Below are 22,785 nucleotides of genomic sequence, written 5' to 3'. Positions count from 1 at the left end.
CCCTCTCTCTTTAGGGTAGCTCAAATCTCTTCACATGGACTTTCTGCAACAGCTCATTATTTCCACCTATTAATGCTAAGTCTGGACTGGTCACACTAATACTTTGAATTAATTATTTTGCTTCAGATACTATCTGCCCAAGAGGAAATGGGTGAAGTGATCACCGGTCAAGAGACTGGGTTGAAATAAATGGGATTCCTGAAAGGTGGCAAGGAATGATTTCAGGAAGAGTAATCCACAGCCTGGAATAAGGGGAGAGAACCAGGAAATGTCTCAAGTAGGTGTAAGTCTGGGGGATGGCCAGGAAAAATGATATAAAGTGTAGCCATAACATAGAAAACTATAAGACCTCAAGGATAACTGAGATGCACATTTACCATATGGAAAAGTTCAAGAAAAAGCAACTTACAAAACATGATGGACAGTACTATGCCATTTTCCTAAAAAGAATATGACTATATGCATTTGAAAACATCTGAGACAATACACACCATTCAATAATGATTCATTCATGCATTAAACAAATATTTACTGAGTGTACATACACACATTTCTGTTTACAAAATTTCTAGTTCATCCTCCAAATTTTTTATCTTTCAAGAAAAAAAGACCATTCTACACTGTTATCCAGCAGAAATATAAAGCAACCCACATATGCAATTTTAAATTTTCTAATGCCTGCCCTAAAAAACTAAAAAATGTCCAGTAAAATTATTTTTTAAATATATGTCATGGTTTAACCCAATAAATTCAAAATGTGATCATTTCAAGATGTGGTACTAGCCAATTTCAAGTGCCCTATGGTTACATGAGAACTGCACAGTGAAGTATTAGTAGGTCAGAAGGGAAAGCTGGGAGCAGTTTAATATTGGCCTCTCAGGTGACAGCAACCTGTCAGAATGAGGACAAGAATGTAGTATGAGGGTAGATGGGCTAAACCAAAGGGCTCAAAGGTATTCTTAAGTTTAAAACTACACAGCAGGGCACCTGGGTGGCTCAGTGGTTGAGCCTCTGCCTTTAGCTCAGGGTAGGATCCCAGGGTCCTGGCCTGAGTCCTGCATTGGGCTCCCACAGGGAGCTTGTTTCTCCGTCTGCCTGTATCTCTGCCTCTCTCTGTGTCTATCATAAATAAATAAATAAAATCTTTAAAAAATAAAATAAAATAAAGACAACACAGGAGAATTTTTCTAATGATCAGCGTTCTGTGACCACTATATTAAGATCTGAATGTCCTCAACCCTGAATATTGGGGGCCTAGTATGGTGCTGTTTTTTTTTTTTTTAATTACAACCTTTTCCTTCATTCAAATTTTTATCCAAAACCTCCATGTATTTATTAAACAGATGATAGGATAGTCATCTAGTTGAAGCTGGGTGGTACTTCTGCCAGTGTGGACTCTAACCACCTTCCCCCAGTCTGTAGTCCTGAGGCAATGGGGATGAACCTATGGCTCTGGACAACACAACTCAAAAGCACTTGCTCTAAGTCAACAGGAGAGAGATAATCCATCAAGGAATAAAACATTTTGTAGACCATCCAACTCCATCAATTAGGCCTTAGGCAGAATACGCTCTGGTCCCAGCAGAGCAACCCAGTACCTCTGAATGTCATCAGCAAGCCTGGCCAGGCACTGCTGCCTTCCCAAAGGGCTGAGACGAGTTTTTTCAGCCACGACCTTCATCAGCTGGAAATCAGTGGTTGCCTGGCGGGTCAGCCCTATTAATGTAAAGGAAAACAAAGGGAAAAAACGATTAGCATGCAATGTAAACCAGCCCAGCTTATGCAGAATTTAAGCTTTTCACTTAAATTGACCCAGATCTAGCCTATGGACAGCACCCTGGCCCAAAAATGTAAGCCACTCATGTCATTCTAAATTTTCTAGCAACCACATTTTAAAAAGCCAAAAAGAAGGGCACCTGGGTGACTCTGTCAGTTAAGCATCCAACTTTTTTTTTAAATTTTTTATTTATTTATGATAGTCACACACCGAGAGAGAGAGAGAGAGAGAGAGAAAGGCAGAGACATAGGCAGAGGGAGAAGCAGGCTCCATGCACTGGGAGCCCGACGTGGGATTCAATCCCGGATCTCCAGGATCGCGCCCTGGGCCAAAGGCAGGCGCTAAACGGCTGTGCCACCCAGGGATCCCGCATCCAACTTTTGATTGTGACTCAGGTCATGATCTCAGGGTCGTGAGATTGAGCCCCACATCAGGCTCCCTTCAGAGTCTGCCTGAGATTCTCTCCCTCTCCTTTTGCCTCTCCCTCTCCCTCCCCCTTCTCATGTTCTCTCTCTCTAAAATAAATAAATATGTATATTTTTAAAAGCCAAAAAACATGAAGTTACTTGAATAATATGTACTACTTAATTCAATATGTCCAAAATGTTAACATTTTAGCATGCAATCAATATAAAAAAATTAATGAGTTATTTTCATTGTTTTTTCATACTAAGTCTTAGAAATCCAGTCTGTATTTTACACTCACAGCTGGTCTCCAGCTGGTCCCTCAGTTGTGCCAGCCACATTTTGAGGGTTCAATAAATGCATATGGCCAGTGGCTACCATATGGGATTGCGCAGATCTAGATTATCAGAAGATCATTAAGAATGAGCATCCCTCCCTTCAAGAATTATATCTTATTGATTTTTCTAATTGTGAAATAAATATATACACATTGTAACTGACAACAAAATGTAAAAGGTAGAAAGTCTTCCTTGTTTAGTCCCATTCTATTAATCAAATGAACATGAAAAAAAGTGCTGGAGACAGTTACTCAGATTCTACTTTGTAGTGAGAATTACCTTATAGAACTCACATAAAAAAGAAAACAAAGATCATTTTGTCACTATACAATGTACCTGAAGAAAATCAAAGTCACATTGATTCCTATACTAGGGAGTTCAAAAATGCTGGGGAAAAGCTTGGTTTTATATGATCCAGTAAATTCAGTACTAGGTATTTACCCAAAGAAAATGAAAACACTAGTTCAAAAATATACATGCACCTTTTGTTTACTGAAGCATTCTTTACAACAGCCAACATATGGAAGCAACTCAGTGTCCATTAATAAATGAAAGGATAAGAGGATATGGTATGTGTATATGTATGTATATGCATGCATATATATATACACAATGGAATATTATTCAGCCATAAAAAGAATGAAATATTTCCACCTATAACAACATGGATGGATCTAGACAATGTAATGCCAAGTGAATTAAGTCAGACTGAGAAAAACAAATACCATATGATTTCACTCATATGTAGAATTTAAGAAACAAAAAAAAAATGAAGAAAGAAAAAAAGAAACAAACAAAGGATAGACTCCAAAATATAAAGAACAAACTGGTGGTTGCAAGAGGGGAGGTAGGTGGAGGAATGGGTGAAATAAGTGAAGGGGATTAAGAGTACACTAATCTTGCTGAGCACTGAGTAATGTACAGAATTGTGGAATCATTACATTGTGCACCTGAAACTAATATAACATTGTATGTTAATTATACTGGAATTAAAACAATAAATAAATCTTAAAAAATAACATTGACACACAGGGAATAGCTAATGCAAAGGCCTGAGGTAACAGTACACATGGTGTTACCATTTGTAAACTATTCCTGGATTAGAAAAGCTTAACTTTGAGAACTTATCTCTTATTAAATTACTAGCACCTCCAGAGTCTTTCCCAAATAAAGTAACTCAAACTGGTTCTTTGGCTGTCCCCTTTTAGCTCACTCTCTAGTTAGATAATACCACTGGTAAGGTTTCTGGTTCCAAGCTTAACTGACTCCCTAGAATCCCCTCTCTTATACTGGGATGAGAGGTACTATAAAAAAGAAATTAAGATCTGATTTTGGACAGGTAAAAATTTAAATCCTAAACTCTGGGATACTTGGGTGGCTCAGTCAGGCAAGCCTCTGCCCTTCAGCTCAGGTCAAGATTCTGGAGTTCCAGGATCCAGCTCCACATCAGGCTCCCTGCTCCACAGGGAGTCTGCTTCTCCCTCTCCTTTTGCCCCTCCCCATTTCATTGCTCTCTCTCTCACTCACTCTTTCAAATGAATAAATAAAATCTTTTTTAAAAATCCTAGATTCTGTCTATTAAAAGGCATAGGACTTACAGCAACCTACTAACTTCAGTTCCCTCAACTATAAAATGGAGAGAATAATAATTATACCTAAATCATAGGGACTTTCAAAGATTACATAGAAGTTAAATAAAATAGTGCATGTCAAAATAATAATAATAATAATTGGGGAAGTAAGAAATTTTGGGAAGTGAAGGATAGGTCTAAGACCTTGATGGTGATGATGGTTTTCAAAATATACACTTAATACCTCAAACTCATCCAGTTGTATTCATTAAATATGTACAGATTTTATTAGATTATTAATTTTTTTTTTTTTTTTACTAAGTAGGCTCCACACTCAGCATGGAGCCCAACACGGGACTCCAACTCACAACTCTGAGATCTTGACCTGACCCGATACCAAGAGTCGGATCCCTAACCAAGTGAGCCACCAGGTGCCCTTAAATATGTACAGCTTTTGACATGTCAATCATTACTTCAATTTAGTAGTCTGAAATACATAAATAAAAAAGTGAATTGTGCACATAAAAAAGAAGCTTGGTTTTAGGCAAATATCTGGGGGCCTATTTTATGTCGAAGTAACAATGGGATACATGAGATAAAGAAAACATGTAACTCTTACTATGCCAAGCAATTCCCAAAGGGCATTCTATCCTCCCACCTTCTCTGTCAACACATCACTTAACGGGCGCACCCTCCATGGGTTAAATGAATACTCTGGCACTCGGTGAGCTGCAGGTTCTGCCCACTGCAGGAGCCTGGGGTCTGACGGAGTAGAAAGCATAAACATTACCTGTTATAAAGCAGAGCTCGGGTATCAGGTGGGCCATCCGAGCCTCAGTATTGTCATTTCTCTTACTTTTCAGCAGACTAACAAGCACTGGCTGGTTTAGGTCAGATAAAGTAATATCATATTGCTAGAGAATGCAAGATCAATGAGGGAAAAGTTAATATGGAAACATTGTAAAATGAGCGTCCTTGTTTATAGGCCACAAGCTAATCCCAAAATGAATAGAAAAACAATTCTTCCTAATAAAGAACAAAAATCCCTACCAATCCCTATGGTTACCCACTCATTTCCACTTCCTTCCCAGGGCTCATCTTTCATTTCTCATGGTCAGTTTTTAATTACTGATTTTCATTATTAGCCTTTACAATGTAACACTGTTTAAAAAGGAAAAAAAATATATTATTTCCTTGCTTTATCCAGAGTCCAAATATCCTCCAGCTGGCTTTGTACACAGTGCAATGGCCCCACTGGAGCTGACTTTGTGCCAGCTATTCGTGCCACTATTGATGACCAAGGCCAACTGTTCCATGTATAACTAACTGATGGCTCTGAGCATCTATACCCATTCTGAAAATATCTATGCAAGAGTTATACCGAGTCAACTCCAGATTTCCCAAAAAACCATGACTGTCCCTAATTTCCAGGATAGCATGATGTTATAGGGAAGCAGCTTTGAAATCTGACAAATGTAAATCCGATCCTTGGCTCTTCTACTTAATTGGACTCTGACACTGGGGAAAAGTGAAATGAGGTGAACAGTAGCTCAGAGGTATTGGACATAAACCACTAGCAAGGCGTCTAGTCCTCCACATCTGTTCATTCCTATCCCACCCCTTGTCCCCTTCCTAAACTTGAATTTCAACATTCTCACCTTGCCAAAAGTCCATTTACTTTCCAACAGCAAAGATTCCAATTAACACTCATTTCCAGTATAATTTACTCAATGCTAATGGCACAACAACTGGAATTAAAATTTACAAAATGTCTGAGCACTGTGTGATGCTGATATCAATAATTATAATTAAGGAAGTGAGAAGCGAGAGTTTCTGTATTCAATAAGGACTTCAAGTCATTAAAATAAAAAAACAATTCAGGAAATTGCAATTTGAAGTGCTGGTTGCAACTAATACTCCAGGTTGGGGAAGCCTTCATAGAAGGAGAGTTTTTATATATGATTCATTAATTCAGTACACAATTAATTTAGTACAGCAATTCGTGCTTGTTATGTTCCCGAAACTGCAGTGGATGCAAAGATGGGAGGCACTGTCCCTACCTTACGTGTAACTACACTACTACAAAGCAAAGTAGTTAAGAAGCACCAATAATGATATGCTAAGCACTGGTATTTTTCCTCATTTAATCTTGACAACAAACCTATGGGACAGATACTATCATCATCCCCTCCACAGATGAGGAAACCCACGAGGAACTAAACGACTTTCCCAAGGTCCCATAAATGAAGATCAGCACAGCCAGGATTTATCCTTTGAGACTTGGGAACCTCTGCTTGTTACACCATTTAGTACTGTGTGGACGAGAGGGAGGTGGGGGGGGTGGTATGGTGGTGGCAGTGAAACAATTTATGGCTGGTAAATCAGGGAAGGCTTCATGAAGGAGGCAGAGTCCAAGACAGCAACCTTGAAGAAAATACAGGAGTATAAAGAGTCCCAGGTAGTAAAGCTGGGGCACATTCTAGGAAGAGGGAATTGTATTTACCTGGGACATGGCCAAGAATTCTGCCCCCTAAGCTGTGTCATAAGGCAAACTTTACTCTCTCCCTTGTGCTAATTTTCTTAGTATTTGAAAATGTTTTTCATAAGATAAAATAGGGACATACAGGGACACCTGGATGGCTCTGTGGTTGAGCATCCGCCTTTGGCTCTGGGCGTGATCCTGGGATCCTTGGATTGAGTCCCGCATCAGGCTCCCCCCAGGGAGCCTGCTTCTCCGTCTGCCTGTGTCTCTGCCTCTCTCTATGTCTCTCATGAATAAATAAATAAAATTTAAGAAATAGGGACATATAAAGGTCAATATCAAGATGTTCACTGTGAGAGTGGACAACATAGAAATTTCACATTCCTTCCCTGGGACAGAGAGGAAGCCATTCTAGAATTGGCACAATTTCTTTTTCTCCCTAATTACAGTAAATATGCAGTGAACCTCAATTCATTACAAAGAAAGTGAATGGGATTTTACCACGATTCCCCTTTTAGAATGTCACAGGTCATAAAAATACCTCTGTTCAAAGAACACATTTACTCACGCCGGAAAGAAATCCAAATATTCAACAAACTTGGTGTTTAATAAACAAACATGTATGGAGCGCATTGTGCATAAGATGCCTTGGTGGGCACTCTTCATCATGGGTTAACCAAATACCATTCCTATTCTACAAGGAAGACATTCTAAAGCAATGTGTGATGTGTAGAACAGGAACTCAGAGAATAGAACAGCCAGCTCTTCTGTGCATGTGACATGAAGCAAGGTCAGAGAGGATTTCACAAGTAAGGTGGCATTTGACTTTGGAGCTGGAGATGTAGCTGGTGGTGAAGGGAAAAGATGCAGTGTGGATTTGTGCAGATGTCTAGCAAACGTGAACAAAGGCTGAGAAACATTTGGCGACAGTGAGCGGATGGGGTGACAGTAGCATGGGCCACCTGGCAGCAAGGTGGTGACAGATGAGGCTAAAAGATGAGATGAGGTCAGAGTGTGTGATGCTAGAGATGAGGAAGAGGAGGTGGGGAAAGAAGGGCAGGGTCTCCACCATCTATTTATCCAGTGCTCGCATGTGCAGGTACCGGGCTAAAGCTCTGTGGGCATGGTTACATCATCCAATGCTTGCGCCGCACTGGAATGGCAGATCAGCGACTCCCCTCTACACAGGACACTCCAAGTGTAGTGACTTGCTACAATTCAAGGTCACATAACCAGTGCCAGGACTACCATATTCCATAGCTAATGCCCTTAACCATCTTTCTGGGCAGCATTTCAGGAAGATCTCGCTGGTGGCAGTGAGGATGACAGGTCATACTGAAGAGAGCTGAGGGAGGCAAGGACACCATAACGAGGTAACCAAAATCCCCCAGACGGGAATCCATGAAGTGCCCTGCATTAATGCAGCTGTAATAGGGCTGGGTTCCAGGGAGAGGCCAAGGATAAAGGAGGCAGGACTCCTGTTGGCCACAAATGAGCAGGTGAGGGTAAAGAAGAGGACAGAAGCAAGGGGCTAAATTCCCAAGGAGAAAGGGGAGTGGGAAAGACAATGAATTCACAAGGAAGGATGTTAATCTGAGATGCCTGCTGGTCATTTATGCAAATGTGGTCTGAAAACAGATGAGTATGTAACTCAGGAATGAAGGCAAGGCTAAAAAAAATTCCATTTGCAAGGTCTCGAGGTAAGAAGATAAGATCCTAGCCAGGGAATCATGGTGAAATGCATTTAACATCTGCGGTGGGGGGGAAAAGAAGGGGGAAACATCTAGGTAGGCTGAGACCAACGATAAAACCTGGCAGAGGGCCCCCGGGGATATGCCCCCCTTCCACCTCGGAGTCTAGGAAGAGAGCCACTCCAGGCAGGGGGGAGTGATCCCTCGTGTCCAGTGCCACCAAAAGCCCGTCAGGATAAGGATGGTAGCTGAATTGGACCTCTATTTTTTAAAAAAATATTTTATTTATTATTCATGAGAGATACACAAAGAAAAGCAGAGACACAGGCAGATGGAGAAGCAGGCTCCCTGCGGGGAGCCCGATATGGGACTGGATCCCAGGACCCCAGGATCACACCCTGAGCCAAAGGCAGATGCTCAACCACTGAGCTACCCAGGCGCCCCTGAATTTGACCTTTAGAGAGCTATTTCCATAGTAGCAGACCAGGTGCCAGACTAGGGAGGAGGAAGAGGTGCTTGGAGCCAATGAAGATAAGCCTCCAGAGAAATCAGCTAAGGAGGGAAAAAAAAAAAAAAGCTTTTCTTGAAGGGATAGAAAGGAAGAGTTTTTGCTATGTGTTTGTTTTTGGTTTTGAAAACATCTGTGAGATTTGGGGGACTGAAATATGATTGTACATCAAAGAGAAGGAGTCTCTGGAAGGAAGGTGGGGGCAGAGCTAATGGTGATAATGGTGAATGAACCCAGCTCCTGGAGGCAGCAGGAGATTCCATCAGCAAGTGTCTAAGTACCTGCTGCATGCAGGGTGCTGCGCTAGCCCTGGGTACCCAGAGATGAAGAGCTCCAGGTTCTGGAGGGAGATCAGACCATTCACATCCTGTCAAGGATAATGTGATGGTGCTGAATGCAGGAAGGGGCCCCTGGGGAGAGAGCCAAGGGGTGCCCCTAAGAGTTGACAGCTAAGCTGAGGATTTAAGGGTGGTCTGTGATGGGCTGGCTATGATGGGGTTTCCGGGAAGAGGCAGTAGCACGCACGAGAACACACAGGGGAGTAACTCACTGAAGGAACCACAGAGAGCACAGCAGAACAGACAAAGAAAACCAAAGTGGTGAGAGAGGAGGCTCAAGAGGGAGGGAGTGGCCAGATCATAAAAGGGCTCTGCCCAGGAGCTCAGGGAGCTCAGATTTGGCTTCGAAAGCGTCCCTGAAATACTTTAAGCAGGGAAGTGACGATATCCAGCATGCTTCAAAGGGAAATGCCTCAGACGACAGGAAGGACCACAGGAGACAGGATGAGGGTCTGAACCAAGCCCAGGAAGGTGGGAGGAGAAGGGACAAGTCCAAGAATTATGTCAGAAACAGACTCCGCCTGACAACTTGGGGGACTCGTTAGATTTGGAAAGGATCAGAGAGACCTCTCTAAGCTAAGAGGTAGGGAGATGAGAGTAAAGGAAAAAGTCCAACCTGTTTATAGTAATCCACGTAGGTGATCTCAGTACCATCCTGCTTCTGAAAGGTGTGCGTGGGCTTCACCGACCAGTCAATGTCATCGATACGATAGGTTTTATTATTGTATCTGGGAAATGCAAGGGATCTTTAAACTCTTCTTCCAAATCATACAAGACAAAGTGGCTATTTCACTATAGTTATAATTCGAAGTATTAGACTCTAGAATTTCAGCAATGACAACAGTAATACAAGAGTAGTCTTTTTTTTTTTTTTTTTTTTTTTTAATGATCAGCTTTCATCTGAGAAGAACATTCAGTACACAGGAAAACCTCCATATTCCAACAAAACCGGTAAGAAAGTCATTAGACCACAATCTTTTCTCACTGAGGGACACTCTAACTTCAGGTAAATTATTCTTACATGTTTAAAGCCTGAAGCACTGCTCAAAACTTTCCCATGAGCTTCTGGTGTCATTCAGAGTTTTTGAGCTCCCAGATAGTTTTTCTGATAAAAAGCACCCCAAAGAAGGGGCGCCTGTGTGGTTCAGTCAGTTAAATGTCCAACTCTGATATCGCTCAGGTCATGATCTCAGGGGCCTGGGATAGAGCCCCACCCCAGCCTCTGCACTCACTGGGGAGTCAAGTCGGCTTGGAGATTCTCTCTCTCCATGTCCCTCTGCCCCTCCCCAGCTCTCTCACTTTCTCTCTCAAACAAATCTTAAAAAAAAAAAAAAAATAGGAAAGCATCCAAAGAAGGCTGATCAACCATGCAATCTGAGTACCCCACGTAATCTCCCATCCATCTTGGGCTCGCCCTTAGTGAAACAGCAAAGTAGGCTGGCTAAAATCATTCTAAGCTCTGTTTCCCCTGAGCACTGTGTGACCTGCAATATCCTCCCTTGCACTACCAGCCTCAGGACAGAAACCTCCTTGTCATATTGCTCCTGGGCTCGTGATGCTTCGCAAGGTTACTCTGGAAGAACGCGATAAGCTAATTCAAGACAATCAGGACAGGAGGAAGAGGGTGGCCTTCTCATCTCGGGAAGTACAGAATTTACAAGTCCCACCTCCTTGCTGTATAACCCAGAGAAACAACTTTAAGTGGAAATTTCAAAACAGAATAGGAGAAGGCTAGCATGTCCCCTCAAGGAACTGTCTGTGGACTAGCAGCAGTACCTGGCGAGCTTTTTGGTACTCAGGAAGTAACGTAATCTGTGTTTAATTCAGTTCAATTTGCAATGAAGGCAAATTGTACCTAGAAAAACCCAGGGACTGGAAGGTCTCAGCCTTAAAGACCTCATACTCTTACAGATAAGAGGAGCCATGGACCTAATATTCTCTCCTGTGATGTAATAAAATGAAATAAAATGTCTATAAAGAGGCAGCTATGAGCAATGTGCTACTGGAACAGCACAGGGGAGGTAACTGAGTTAATTCTGACTGAGTAGACAGGTGAAGGCTTCAGAAAAGCAGTAAGATTTGAGCTGGACTTCATGGAAGTAGAAATTGAAAAGTCAAAATTTGAAGTGGAAAATCCAGGCAGAGACACTGAAGCTATTGGGCGTGGGGGGTAGGGCAGCAAGAGATAATGCAGGACCATGTCAGATGGTGGAGGGTATACCCCCTCTCCGCAACCCCCTGCCTCCGCAATACCTCTCTAGGAAGCCTGAACCCCAGTCAATTGAGAAGGGCCAGGTCTAAACAGGTGAGTAAACTGATCTGAACCATGCTCAGGACAACACTCTGATGCTATTCTTGGTCCCAGAGAGCATGAAGAATTCATTCCCTAGGGGAAAGTTTTTTATTTTTTTTTTAAAGATTTTATTTATTCATTCATGAGAGACACGGAGAGAGAGGCAGAGACACAGGCAGGGGGAAAGCAGGCTCCTTGCCTGATGTGGGACTCGATCCTGAACCGGAGATCACACCCTGAGCCAAAGGCAGACGCTCAACTGCTGAACCACCCAGAAGTCCCCAGGAAAAGTATTTTAAATGCAGGCCTTTACCTTGTAAGGACAATAAGCCCAAGCAGCTGTTTTTCACACATCTGGGCAAAGCAGGACATGCCAGTTTGCTGGCAGATACCAGTCATGAATTCTAGAACCGTCTCATTCCGGAGTACTTTATAACTCACATCAGCAGTAAACTGGAGCCTGCTTTCAAACTGTGACACAGAAATAGCAAAACCAGGCCAAAGGGACAACCTAAAATAAATAAATATTTAATAGTAAATATTTTGAATGTCATATCATAAAATAATAATCATTGTTAAGTGCTGATTCTACATTCCAATTTTCTAGATTTTATGAAACAATTTTTCTTTACTCTGATTTCTTCCAGTTGCTGATTAAAACATTACTTATTTCTAGTTGGAGTGTCTTTAAACATATATTTATGATAAATATATTCCCACAGAGCAGCATTTCTCCACCTTGGCACTACTGACATTCTGGACCAGATCATTTTTTGTTAGGGGCTATCTTGTGCCTGGTAGGATGCTTGGCAACACTCCTGGCTTCTACCTGCTAGATGCCAGTAGCAGTCTCCAGGCTGTGATAACCAAAAGCCACATGCCCTGGGGGAGGGCAAAACTGCCCTTGGTTGAGAGTCACAGCTGTAGGATTGACAGGTTTATAGAGTGATCTATCCCAGCATGAAAACCTCCAGGTTCAGAAAAGCACACACTCGATGGTTCAGACAGTGTACAGACTTCCTGAGAGTAAGACATAATCTAAATGATATTATGTGCAAACACACAAGGGAAACTGTAGCAGAGGCTACAGTCCCTTTCCACATTTAGGAATACCATGGACTAAAGTTTTGAATAAGAAAAACTTATGGAAATGACATGAAAGAAAGGGAAAATTTTTCTTTTTATTATTTCAGTTTATTTTGTGGACTTCATTCACGGTGATGCTAAGCTAGCCTTTAGGATGAGCATACACACTGGTGTCAACCAGCTCAGCACAACATTGGACCTGTAAGAACTTCTCATCCAGGTCAGGAGGTTAGTGACAAGGATGGATGGATGCTTTAAATGCACCACTGTGACCCAATGACTTAACATATGGAAACCCCATCATTTCCCCCCTACCTGGCAGGAGGCTAAACAGTCTGCCCCCTGATTTTCTACTTTTTATGCACTCCTTCCTTTGTATACATATCTGTCTTTGGAGTGCCAATTGCCTCTCTGTCTTTGGCTTGACCACGTATTATGGAGAACAAACAACCCATTTTGACACCACTGATCACTTTTCCTGAAGCATCTACTTCCCAGTTTAGAGTAGAAATTCTTCCCAGTTTAGTTTAGCTGACTTGTTTGGCCCTTACTTACCCAATATCATGGCTGTGCTAACTCCCTGTCAGCAGGAAAACAGAATTTCAACTCTGTGGTATAACATAATGCCGCTTACTCTGCTTCCACTGTTACTCGTCATACACAGAAAACTCAGTTTCAGAATTCCTTCTAGGATTTATGATAATGATCTAGCACACTAATATAAGAAAACAGGCTGCTAGCTTCACACTGGCATTCACCGTTCTATAAAAAACTTGAAAATTAAAAAAAATCCATTACTTTTCATAACACAGTCTCTCGTAGGAGGCATAAGGGTATAATATTGCATCATAAATTATGTTCTTCACATTATAATAATTTCAGGGTAACAGAAAATACAAAGAAACCTACTTGTGCTGGGGAATTTCCACGGGCTCAGAAGGCTTATAGAAGTTCCGTCCAATTTGGTACATGGCCAACTTTTTAAAGATCCTACAAATAAATATATTTTAAAATCTTTGATCAACATCAGTTAATAACAGTATAATTCTAAATTTTTACCCATGTTGAACATATTACAAAAATACGTAAAACTATATGGGGAGTTGTAGATTGACATGGGGAGGCTATTTCTAATGAGGCTACTCAAGCTCCCCACGTAGCCTGGCTGCCTCTTCAGCAACTAACCCTGGCCACCTCTGGAACTGCACACATCACTGCTCTGAGTCTGCCCATTACAGGGGGGAAGTGTTGTAAGTCAAGAAACACAGGTTACAACTGCATGATTTTGGCTACCAAATGTCACTGAGCCTCCATATCTGATCATGTCGAATACATGATCTAAAGCTACTTAGCAAGACATCTGACTGGAATTAAAGAACTTATCTGTGGGGGAGAGGAGATTCCTTGTATATGCCCTCCCCAGCAAACCCAACCTCCTCTGTCCTCCTCCTGTCCAGAGGCTGTTCTTCAGCAAAGGGCTGGTGTCAAAGGTTTTTGAACATATCATCTTGCTGGTCCACACCAGTGGTGTGGAAAATACAGGTTTACAAGCCTTTGTATTTCCACCTGTCACCTGGGAAGAGAGCTAAAAAATGTGAATTACAGGCACCACTCTTCAATTCTCTTTACTAGGTCCACGGAGAAGCTAGGAAATCTGTAGTTTATGGAGTTCTACCCAACAGCCCCTGAGCTGACACCGAGGCAAGTGATCCCCACGTTAGTCTGAAGGATTCTGAAAAGTGTGGTCACCACCTTACTTCTACCCAGGGGTTCATGTGGCGGGGTACGGAGAGTGGGGCCAGAGCAGAGAGCAGCTGATGATGCCAGGAGAATAACAAATCTTTCGGCTTACTAACCCAGACATACCTGATTTTTCAGTCTGGGTGGAATGGTGGGAGAGGGTACAAAAAAAGAAGAGCAGGAAAAGACAGACCCGGCCCCTCACCTAACTCCAACCCCCGTCCCCCAACCCCTGCTATCGCTGAGACATTACAAATCTTGAGTTCTTTGTCCCAACCCAAAGAGCACTGGATGATGAGTCGGGAGCCAGTGAGAGGCTCTGTGGGACTGCATCACCCCACAACCACGTGAAAGCTGGCACGTGGCCCACAGGATGGTTGACAGTGGTCATACCCAGGCCTTGTACTGAAAGGCATCACTTGCCCCAATTAACACAACAGGGAAGGCACCTCACTTTTTGAAGATGATATTGAGGACCTGGATGCATATGGGGGAACTTGCTGGCAGCTCCATTATCAGAGTGATGGTCATCTTTACAGTCTCACCTTTTGAAGTTTCACTTGACAATTCTGTGACCTGGAATGAGATGTACTTAATGTGCACTCTAGATTATCCTCGAATGTGAAGAATTAGATATGATACAGCCATCGCAATTTAATATGCATTCACCAAACAAAACTGCAAGTGTTAGCATGTACTGATCTAATCACACGACACTCAGAGGGTTTTCCTGTCTTGCTAATCCGAGAAAAGCAACATCTCTCTCTCTTCTCTGACTTTGTAACAGAAAATCAAAATCAGACTTGGAGTACAGAGACTTGATCCAAAAAGAAAGGGTTTCTTGACCTTTTTAGCTGAGGTGCGGGGGACAGGTCACAAATTGCTTTGAGAGTCGGATCAAAGTTATGGGCATTGTCCCAAGAAAACTTCACATACATATTTACCACAATGACGTGCCCATTTTCAGGGGGTTCATAGACACCCAGAAGCCTATTAATGAACTGTCCAGCTCATCCTGGGTTCATGGATTCTGGAGGACAGCCTCTCAAAAGTTTATTCATAAAACAGAAAAGCAGAGGGATGTTTAGCTCTGTTGGTTAAGCATCTGACTTTTTTATTTCAACTCAGTTCAAGATCCCAGGGTCCTGGGATGGGGCCCTGGGTCAGACTATGTGCCCAGCGGGGTGCTGCTTGAGGATTCTCTCCCTCTCCTTCTGCCCCTCCCCCACTCACAGGCAGGGCAGGCTTGTTTTCTCTCAAATAAATAGATAAATCTTTTAAAAAACAGAAAAGGAGGGGACCCTGGGTGGCTCAGTGGTTTAGAGCCTGCCTTCGGCCCGGGGCATGATCCTGGAGTCTCGGGATCGAGTCCCACATCAGGCTCCCTGCACGGAGGCTGCTTCTCTCTCTGCCTGTGTCTCTGCCTCTCTCTCTCTCTTTCTCTCTGCCTCTCATGAATAAATAAAATCTTTAAAAAAATTTTTTTAATTAAAGTAAAACCAGAAAAGGAGAGAAGAAGGGAGAAGGAAAGATAAGGAGACTTGCAAGAGGGGAAGTAAACATGGTGAAAGTGGGGATCAGTAAACATTAAAACAGGAAATCTGCTTTTATCAATTTTTGAAAGGTCTAGAGAAATTTGTGTGTTTCTTATAACCTGGAACAATGTTCTAACAAGAGAATGAATGCATGAATAGGTTTCTATGCCAGCTGCCCAACAAAATTTGAAGCTTCTTAGACCAGATAGGACTTGGTACAGGCTTTTGGGATAAAAGAGTGATCCAATCAGACAATAAAAAGTCAATGACCAAGAATTTTTCAAAATAGTAAAGAATCAGAAGAGGTCAGTTCGTTAGTAACTATTTATATATTTTATTCCTCCTTTCTGTAAAGTGTAATTTTAGTCACTTTCAGATTGAACTAAAAATGTAGGGCAGGAATGGCTCATTGCATGGAAAAAGAAACAGGTCCTTCCACAGGGGATGAAATATTTCACCAAGGTGACTTCTTATTCAAATTGTGAGATAGGAGAGTTGGATAGCTGTAGGAAGAGCTCATCAACACCCAGGAGAAGTCTAGCAGGCAAAAGAGGTGAGATGCTTTTACACTATTGTAGTATTTCAGGACAAAGGCTTAAGACAACAAAGGACATTGGGCTGAAGGGTTGGCATGAAGGTGGCAGCAGGTGATCCCCCCTCAGAAAGCCATCCAGGAACTGCATTCCTAAGAGCCATCTAAGCCAAGTCACCTCCCTGCACCTCCCTCACCAAAGGGCCAACTCCTCTTGGGTTCTTGTGTCTGTTGCCCATCCCCCCCCCACCCCCACACACACACCTCCAGTCCTTGGCTGCTAGCATCAGAGGGCACTTTCATTTCTCAGTCTGTCAGCTAATCATTTGGTCGGCAAGTCTTAGCACTCCTACGCCATCAATACCTTTAATCTATTTCAGCTGTTCCAGTTATTACCACAGAGCCTACGAGGATATGACTGAGAATTGGACAAATCCTGGTGCTCTGCCTCTTGCAGCTTATGTGATACAGAGCAAGCCACTTCAATTCCTAAGAACTTTCCCCACCTCTAAAATGGGAGCAAGTCTCAGATCAGTCGCAGTGTTGTGAAGATTAAATGGGATAATTCACTGATCTTATCCTTATCCATAGCACATGCACCCAGGAAGGTTAAATAAATAGCACTTTGTTCCTTGGTCCAAGCCCTTTTGACATCCTGCCCAGCTGATTCCAGTGGCGCTTTATTAATCTTCTCACTGTCTCCTGTCAACCATTCAACAGGATGTAATCAGAGTAACTAATCTAACACAACTCTCATGGAAACACTCTCTTGAGGCTTCACTGGCCTGTGGAAGACAGTCCCTATTCCTTGGCAGGACATTTAAGATTCTTCCTACCTTTGGAGGCACAAGTTCCATTCTTTTCTGGCTAAATATGAACAATCAGAAGTTTCTAAAATATGCCCTTCGCCTTCTATCACTGTGCCTTTGCTTCTTCCCATCCTCCCATCTAGGAATCTCCTTTACCCCCAACATCCCCTCATTGACCCAAACCCTACCCACAGGACCAGTATTGCTCACACTGAAGTATCCTGCCAGGCAAGATCTTTCCTTTCATCAAACTCTGTATGAAGACCGTTGGACATCTAAGTCTCCAGAGGTGATGAGAGGATTAAGTGAGATCACACACTCAAAGAGCCTGGCAGATTACTCAAGAAATGTAATCTTGTACTGTATTTATTTATAAAGAAACTTGCACCATATTTAGTTGTAAATAACTTTGGTACTAAAGTTGAAATGTTTTGCCAGGAACCTTGTTTTATCTGTCCTTATTACCTCTATGATGGTAGCCCCCTGGCAGTCACAGACTAGGCTCTTTACAAGTGCGGAATGAATGTGTAAGAGTGGCAACTAGATGTGAACAGTGAGAGCAGGTTGTGGCCATAGATACACAGACAGGGTGAACTGCATTATGCAGGAGTGCAATGAATGCATTAGTGGAGAGGCTTTCTCAACAAAAATAAGTATCTTACAAAGTGTGTAGAGGATGGATGGGAATGCAGAATTAAGCCTGAGTCAATATTAAGACCAGAATAAAAAGATGAGCATAGTAACACGTTTGATAGGACACTATTTCTTTTTACTATTCCTATTTCACTGTCACTAGGCCATATGTCAATGAAGTATAAGGACAATATTCTTTTGTCAAAACCTAGTATCACCTGGGAAATAAAGTCAACAGGACTGATTTGTCTCACTAGGTGTTTACAATCTCTTTAGTCACCTGCCTCTTCATTAGATTACATCTCTAAGGTGCATACTACATGCTCATTTTGAATGAGAAACAAGTAATATTAACTTATTCTGAGCATCTGTAGAGTAAAATTTCTCCATTTTGGTTAGGTACAATTGAAGTAAGCTGGACCACTCAAAGGGGGTATATAATATTAACATATTTAATTTACTGTTACTGCAAATTTGTCTATAAAAACAAGATGACGGGGATCCCTCGGTGGCACAGCGGTTTAGCGCCGGCCTTTGGCCAAGGGCGCGATCCTGGAGACCTGGGATCGAATCCCACGTCGGGCTCCCGGTGCATGGAGCCTGCTTCTCCCTCTGCCTATGTCTCTGCCTCTCTCTCTCTCTGTGTGACTATCATAAATAAATTAAAAAAAAAAAAAAAAAAAAAAAAAAACAAGATGACCTTTAACGATAGCAATACATCTGAAATGTATCATTTAAGTGTGAGAGGCACGATATTAGCATGTTATCGATGTTTGGTCATAGGACAAAATACTGAAGGATCAATAAGGAATCATGATGAATTAAAATGTTTCTAAATTTACAGATCCAAAAAATAAAATAAAATAAAATAAATAAATAAATAAATAAATTTACAGATCCAGATTTTCAAAGCCCCTAAATTTAAGTCTATGGTATAATTTTTAAATTCCATATCCAGAGAAACTAATCACTCAAGCAGCTCCGATAAATCTCAGGCTCTCGTAAAAAGATAAAGGTCCCAAGAGTGCTCAGAAATTCATTTCTTGAGGAAATTCACAGAGATTTATATGGAGTTTGAAATTTAAATTTATGCCTTGGTATCACCCTGTCCAAAATGTTGAACTAAAGGATTAAGCTTTCTTGGGGATAGAAGCATGAAGTTCTAATTCAACGTTCAATTTTAATTTTTTATAAAGAAACTGGTTCTTTTTTCCCTGTAGGAATTTTAATACTGCCTTAGAACAAAGCATATCATAAAAACATCAATAACAGTATCTTTATTTTAGGACTGAAATGTTGAAGATACAAAAACATGGATAAAAGAAGATGAATCATGCCACTGCCATATTCAATGATCATGCCATTAAAAAATATCCTTAAGATTGATATTAATAATTTGTATTTAATATGATGAAAGAAGTGACAGGTTTTGAATCAGAGATTGATATAAAATTATTTGGACAGACAGGTGCTACTGTGCAGGAGTAAAAAAAAAAAAATGTAGAGCAAATTTAAAGCTCTGAAGCCTTAGGCTAAATGGTGTTTCTTAAAGTCTTGCCTATTTTCAAAAAAGTTTAAAAAAGATGTCTAATTCAAGGACACTTTGCCTAAAAAAAAGTAGTTGAAAAAAAAGCAGTGTTTGTATTACAGTTCTTATTTTTAAAATGTCACATCATCAGCTTTTTAATTAAGAAATCAATTACTAATGAAGTCTTAATTAGGAAGTCTTTTTGCTCTCAGGCATGGGAACAGGAAAGAGTACAGGCATGAGTGAGACACTCATTCCAATTGTTATGACAATCACCTAACCTCTTAAATATACATGGATGAGTATAAGCATATGCATGTGTGTGCAGGTATAAAAATTAGCCATACTGTACCTTGTCTTCCAGTTTTTGTGAAAGAAAAAGGATGGTGCCATCAAATGCTTTTGCTTTGTTGGAAAACTCTGCATGACTATACAGCAAAGCAATTCTTAGCCTTCTAGATTCTAATTCTGGTACATATGCCACATGATATTGGTATAGCTGCCAGTTCTGGGGCAAATCTAAACTAAACAGATTTGTGACCAGTTTCACAGGCACTCCACTGGAACCTGAGGAAGACAAATAAAAATACACTTTTTAACCAAAATAAAATCACCCCATGTTAATCTTAATCATATCATTTAAAATTTTTATTTGCCTATGCATAGTTGTTGCTGTAAAGCAAGGAGTCTTGTTTAGTGACACAAAACAAGCTCTAATAACCTATAGCCTGATAACATTATGGAGTCCTACAAACATACATTTAGGAATTAAAAAGGGATCATGTGTAAAGCAGGCCTCATAAGAACATAAGAGAAGGGATGCCTGGGCAGCTCAGAGGTTGAGCGTCTGCCTTCAGCACAGGGCGGGATACTGGGGTCCTGGGATGGAGTCCTGCATTGGGCTCCCTGAGAGGAGCCTGCTTCTCCCTCTACCTATGTCCCTGTGTCTCTCCTGAATAAATAAAATTAAGAAAAAAAAAAAAAGAAGAACATAAGAGAAGACACTGACATTCTTGTCCTTCGGAGAAGAGAAGCATCAGAATTCAACTACCATAGGACTCTTTCCAGAGCCTGCCTTTCAGTTCTGAGTGGCACCAGGGTGGCTCAGTTGGTTAAGCACCCACCTTCAGCTCAAGTCATGATCCCAGAATCCTGGGATTGAGTCATGCTTCAGGCTCCCTGATCAGTGGGGAGCCTGCTTCTCCCTCTCCCTCTGCCCCTGCTCCTGTGCTTGCTCATTCTCTCTCAAATAAATAAATAAAATCTTAAAATTAAAAAAAAATCAGCTCAATTAATATTTTCACATGCTGCTCTGAAATTATGCTGCTCTTAGATTACAAAAACCCTGTCCAGTTCTTACTATGAGCACCAGCCCCCAGCCCCTTGGAAATCCAGATAATCTAAAGTTAACCATACATCTGAAAATTCTGAAAAGTTCAATCAGGGAACAAGGAAAGCCCTCAGAGATTGATAGGAGAACAGGGAGAGAGAAAGAAATTATATGCCTTTCATGTATGAAAACACAAAGTCTCTGGGCTTCTGTGTTCTACAGATAATAGGGAGGCCCTGTATGCTTCCAGAAACTCCATCCTCTACAGAATTTTTTATTCACCTCTTCAAAGTCAGACAAATTCAGAGATGGCCTTAATATAGTTATTCAGTCCTCAAGATGACATAAGCTCCCTCCAGGACAGAATCTAGGAGAGCACAAAGGAGCTACTTCTGACTTCCTCGTGTAGGGAATCATCCAGTGTTTGTCTTATAAAAAGGAATTCTATTAAATGGGCACTATTTTGCTTCCTTTCATGGAGGAAGTGGAAACGTGATCCTCCAAGGTGGTCAAAAGAAAAAGAGCATCGTGTGTGTTAGTACTTCCTCTGTTCCTACGTGTGGTAGACATCTGTTAGGACTAAGGAATTCCTGTGCTATTTTAATTCAAGGAAAGCTTTCTTTTGTTCTCCTGTATACTGGGAAATGGCAACACATTTCAGCTGCTCATATTCATGGATAAAGAGGAGTCAACCTAGAATGTCAGAGCTGGCAAGACCCTTGGAAATCATCTACACCAGTGTTTGTAAACTGTAATCATGACCTGTTAGTGCGGAAGATATGAAAATATATGAGACAACCCATCATGTTTTATGAAATGACTAGAATGAAACAGAATGGACCAGAGAGCCTGGCACATAGTAAGGGCAAGCACTGTTCCATGAAACTTTATTTCAATTTTTTGTTAATGCGTGTATGGTAGATAACAATGCATCTGGGTTTCTTTGTTTGTTTGTTTGGTTTGGTTTTTGTTTGTTTAGTGTTGTAAAAAGTTTGAAGAAAACTGATCTGCATCAGGGAGTCTTTCTTGACTTTTGGGAGGGTGTCACAAAGCCTTTCAAGAATCTAATGAAAATGCATATGCCCATAATTCTGGGTGCAATTTCAGGGGTGACTCGGGAAACCATGTTAAAAATTCCAAAAACAGATTACATCTTCCTTTTTATAGCTTAAGTCCAGAAACATTATTATTCCTATATAGGAAAAGTGTTAGAAAAGAGGGCATCTCTTTAAACCCCTACCCCCAAGGATAAGGAGAAAATCTTTTCAACAAGTGAAATGTCTGGGGGAAATATTATTTCTACTAATAAAAGAGAGAGTTAAGGCTAAAACAATTGGTGTCCAGATAGTGCCCTGAACATAACAGATGCTCAATAAATATCTTTTAAGTCAATAAATAAACTTTATTTTAGATCTAGAAATTAGAATTCCTTAAGCACGATTTGTCAACACTAAAAGAGTAAGTAATATGAAAACGAGGTACCTCTTTTGCAATCTCTCACATGGGCCAATTTCTCTCTGGTACAGATACCCAGATCCATGACGTCTCGTCTGATTTTCCCACCTCTTTCAATGAAAGTACATCCAGCATCACCAGAAGATATACCATCTTCACCTAAAATACGAAGAGAATCCCATAATATCTCATATTTCATTCTAGTGATACTGTTTTACAACTACTATATCAGAACTGCATCTAAATCCAAGGCTCAGATTTAAAAAAAAAAAAAAGATTTATTATCTATCCATGAGAAACACACAGAGAGAGGCAGAAACATAGGCAGAGTCGGAAGCTCTCCCTGCAGAGAGCCTGATGTGGGACTCCATCCCGGGACCCCAGGATCACGACCTGAGCTGGAGGCAGATGCTCAACCACTAAGCCACCCAAGTGCTCCCAAACCTCAGATTTTTGTGGGTTTAATTAAAACTGGCCCCCAATGCTGAAAACAATCGTGACTATACAGAAGTCTTCAGCCTAACAACTGAAAATTGTAAAGGAAGCACCGTATGTTTTATTAGAAATAACAAACCATGAGTTAATTATACCTCATACTATTTAGGTCTAGTCTGATTCTCCTCTTGGCTAAGGAGAAAAAGCCCCGCTCCACACTCATTTAAGGAGGGTAGCTCTCCCTCTATCAGCTCTGGCATAACACCCTAAAGACTCACAAACTAAGACTGTCCACATCA

At 41.3% G+C, this 22,785-nt stretch overlaps 1 protein-coding gene across 5 annotated transcripts in view; it reads right to left on the bottom strand.

The window, feature by feature from the left end:
* PIWIL4 (piwi like RNA-mediated gene silencing 4) overlaps nt 1–22,785 on the bottom strand; it is a 69,659-nt gene that overhangs the window by 19,622 nt on the left and 27,252 nt on the right. For all 5 annotated transcript variants that reach the window (XM_072726204.1, XM_072726200.1, XM_072726203.1 and 2 more), the window contains 8 exons: nt 22,079–22,210; nt 19,619–19,833; nt 14,684–14,805; nt 13,399–13,479; nt 11,717–11,914; nt 9,727–9,838; nt 4,882–5,005; nt 1,599–1,716 (listed from right to left, as the gene is read on the bottom strand). In XM_072726204.1, the coding sequence (XP_072582305.1) occupies nt 1,599–1,716; nt 4,882–5,005; nt 9,727–9,838; nt 11,717–11,914; nt 13,399–13,479; nt 14,684–14,805; nt 19,619–19,833; nt 22,079–22,136 (1,028 nt within the window). In that variant the 5' untranslated portion in view covers nt 22,137–22,210. The remainder of the gene's footprint in view (nt 1–1,598; nt 1,717–4,881; nt 5,006–9,726; nt 9,839–11,716; nt 11,915–13,398; nt 13,480–14,683; nt 14,806–19,618; nt 19,834–22,078; nt 22,211–22,785) is intronic.

This window comes from Vulpes vulpes, chromosome 11 (assembly GCF_048418805.1).
Source record: "Vulpes vulpes isolate BD-2025 chromosome 11, VulVul3, whole genome shotgun sequence".
Lineage (NCBI taxonomy): Eukaryota > Metazoa > Chordata > Mammalia > Carnivora > Canidae > Vulpes > Vulpes vulpes.
This window is presented reverse-complemented; position numbering and strand designations above follow the sequence as displayed.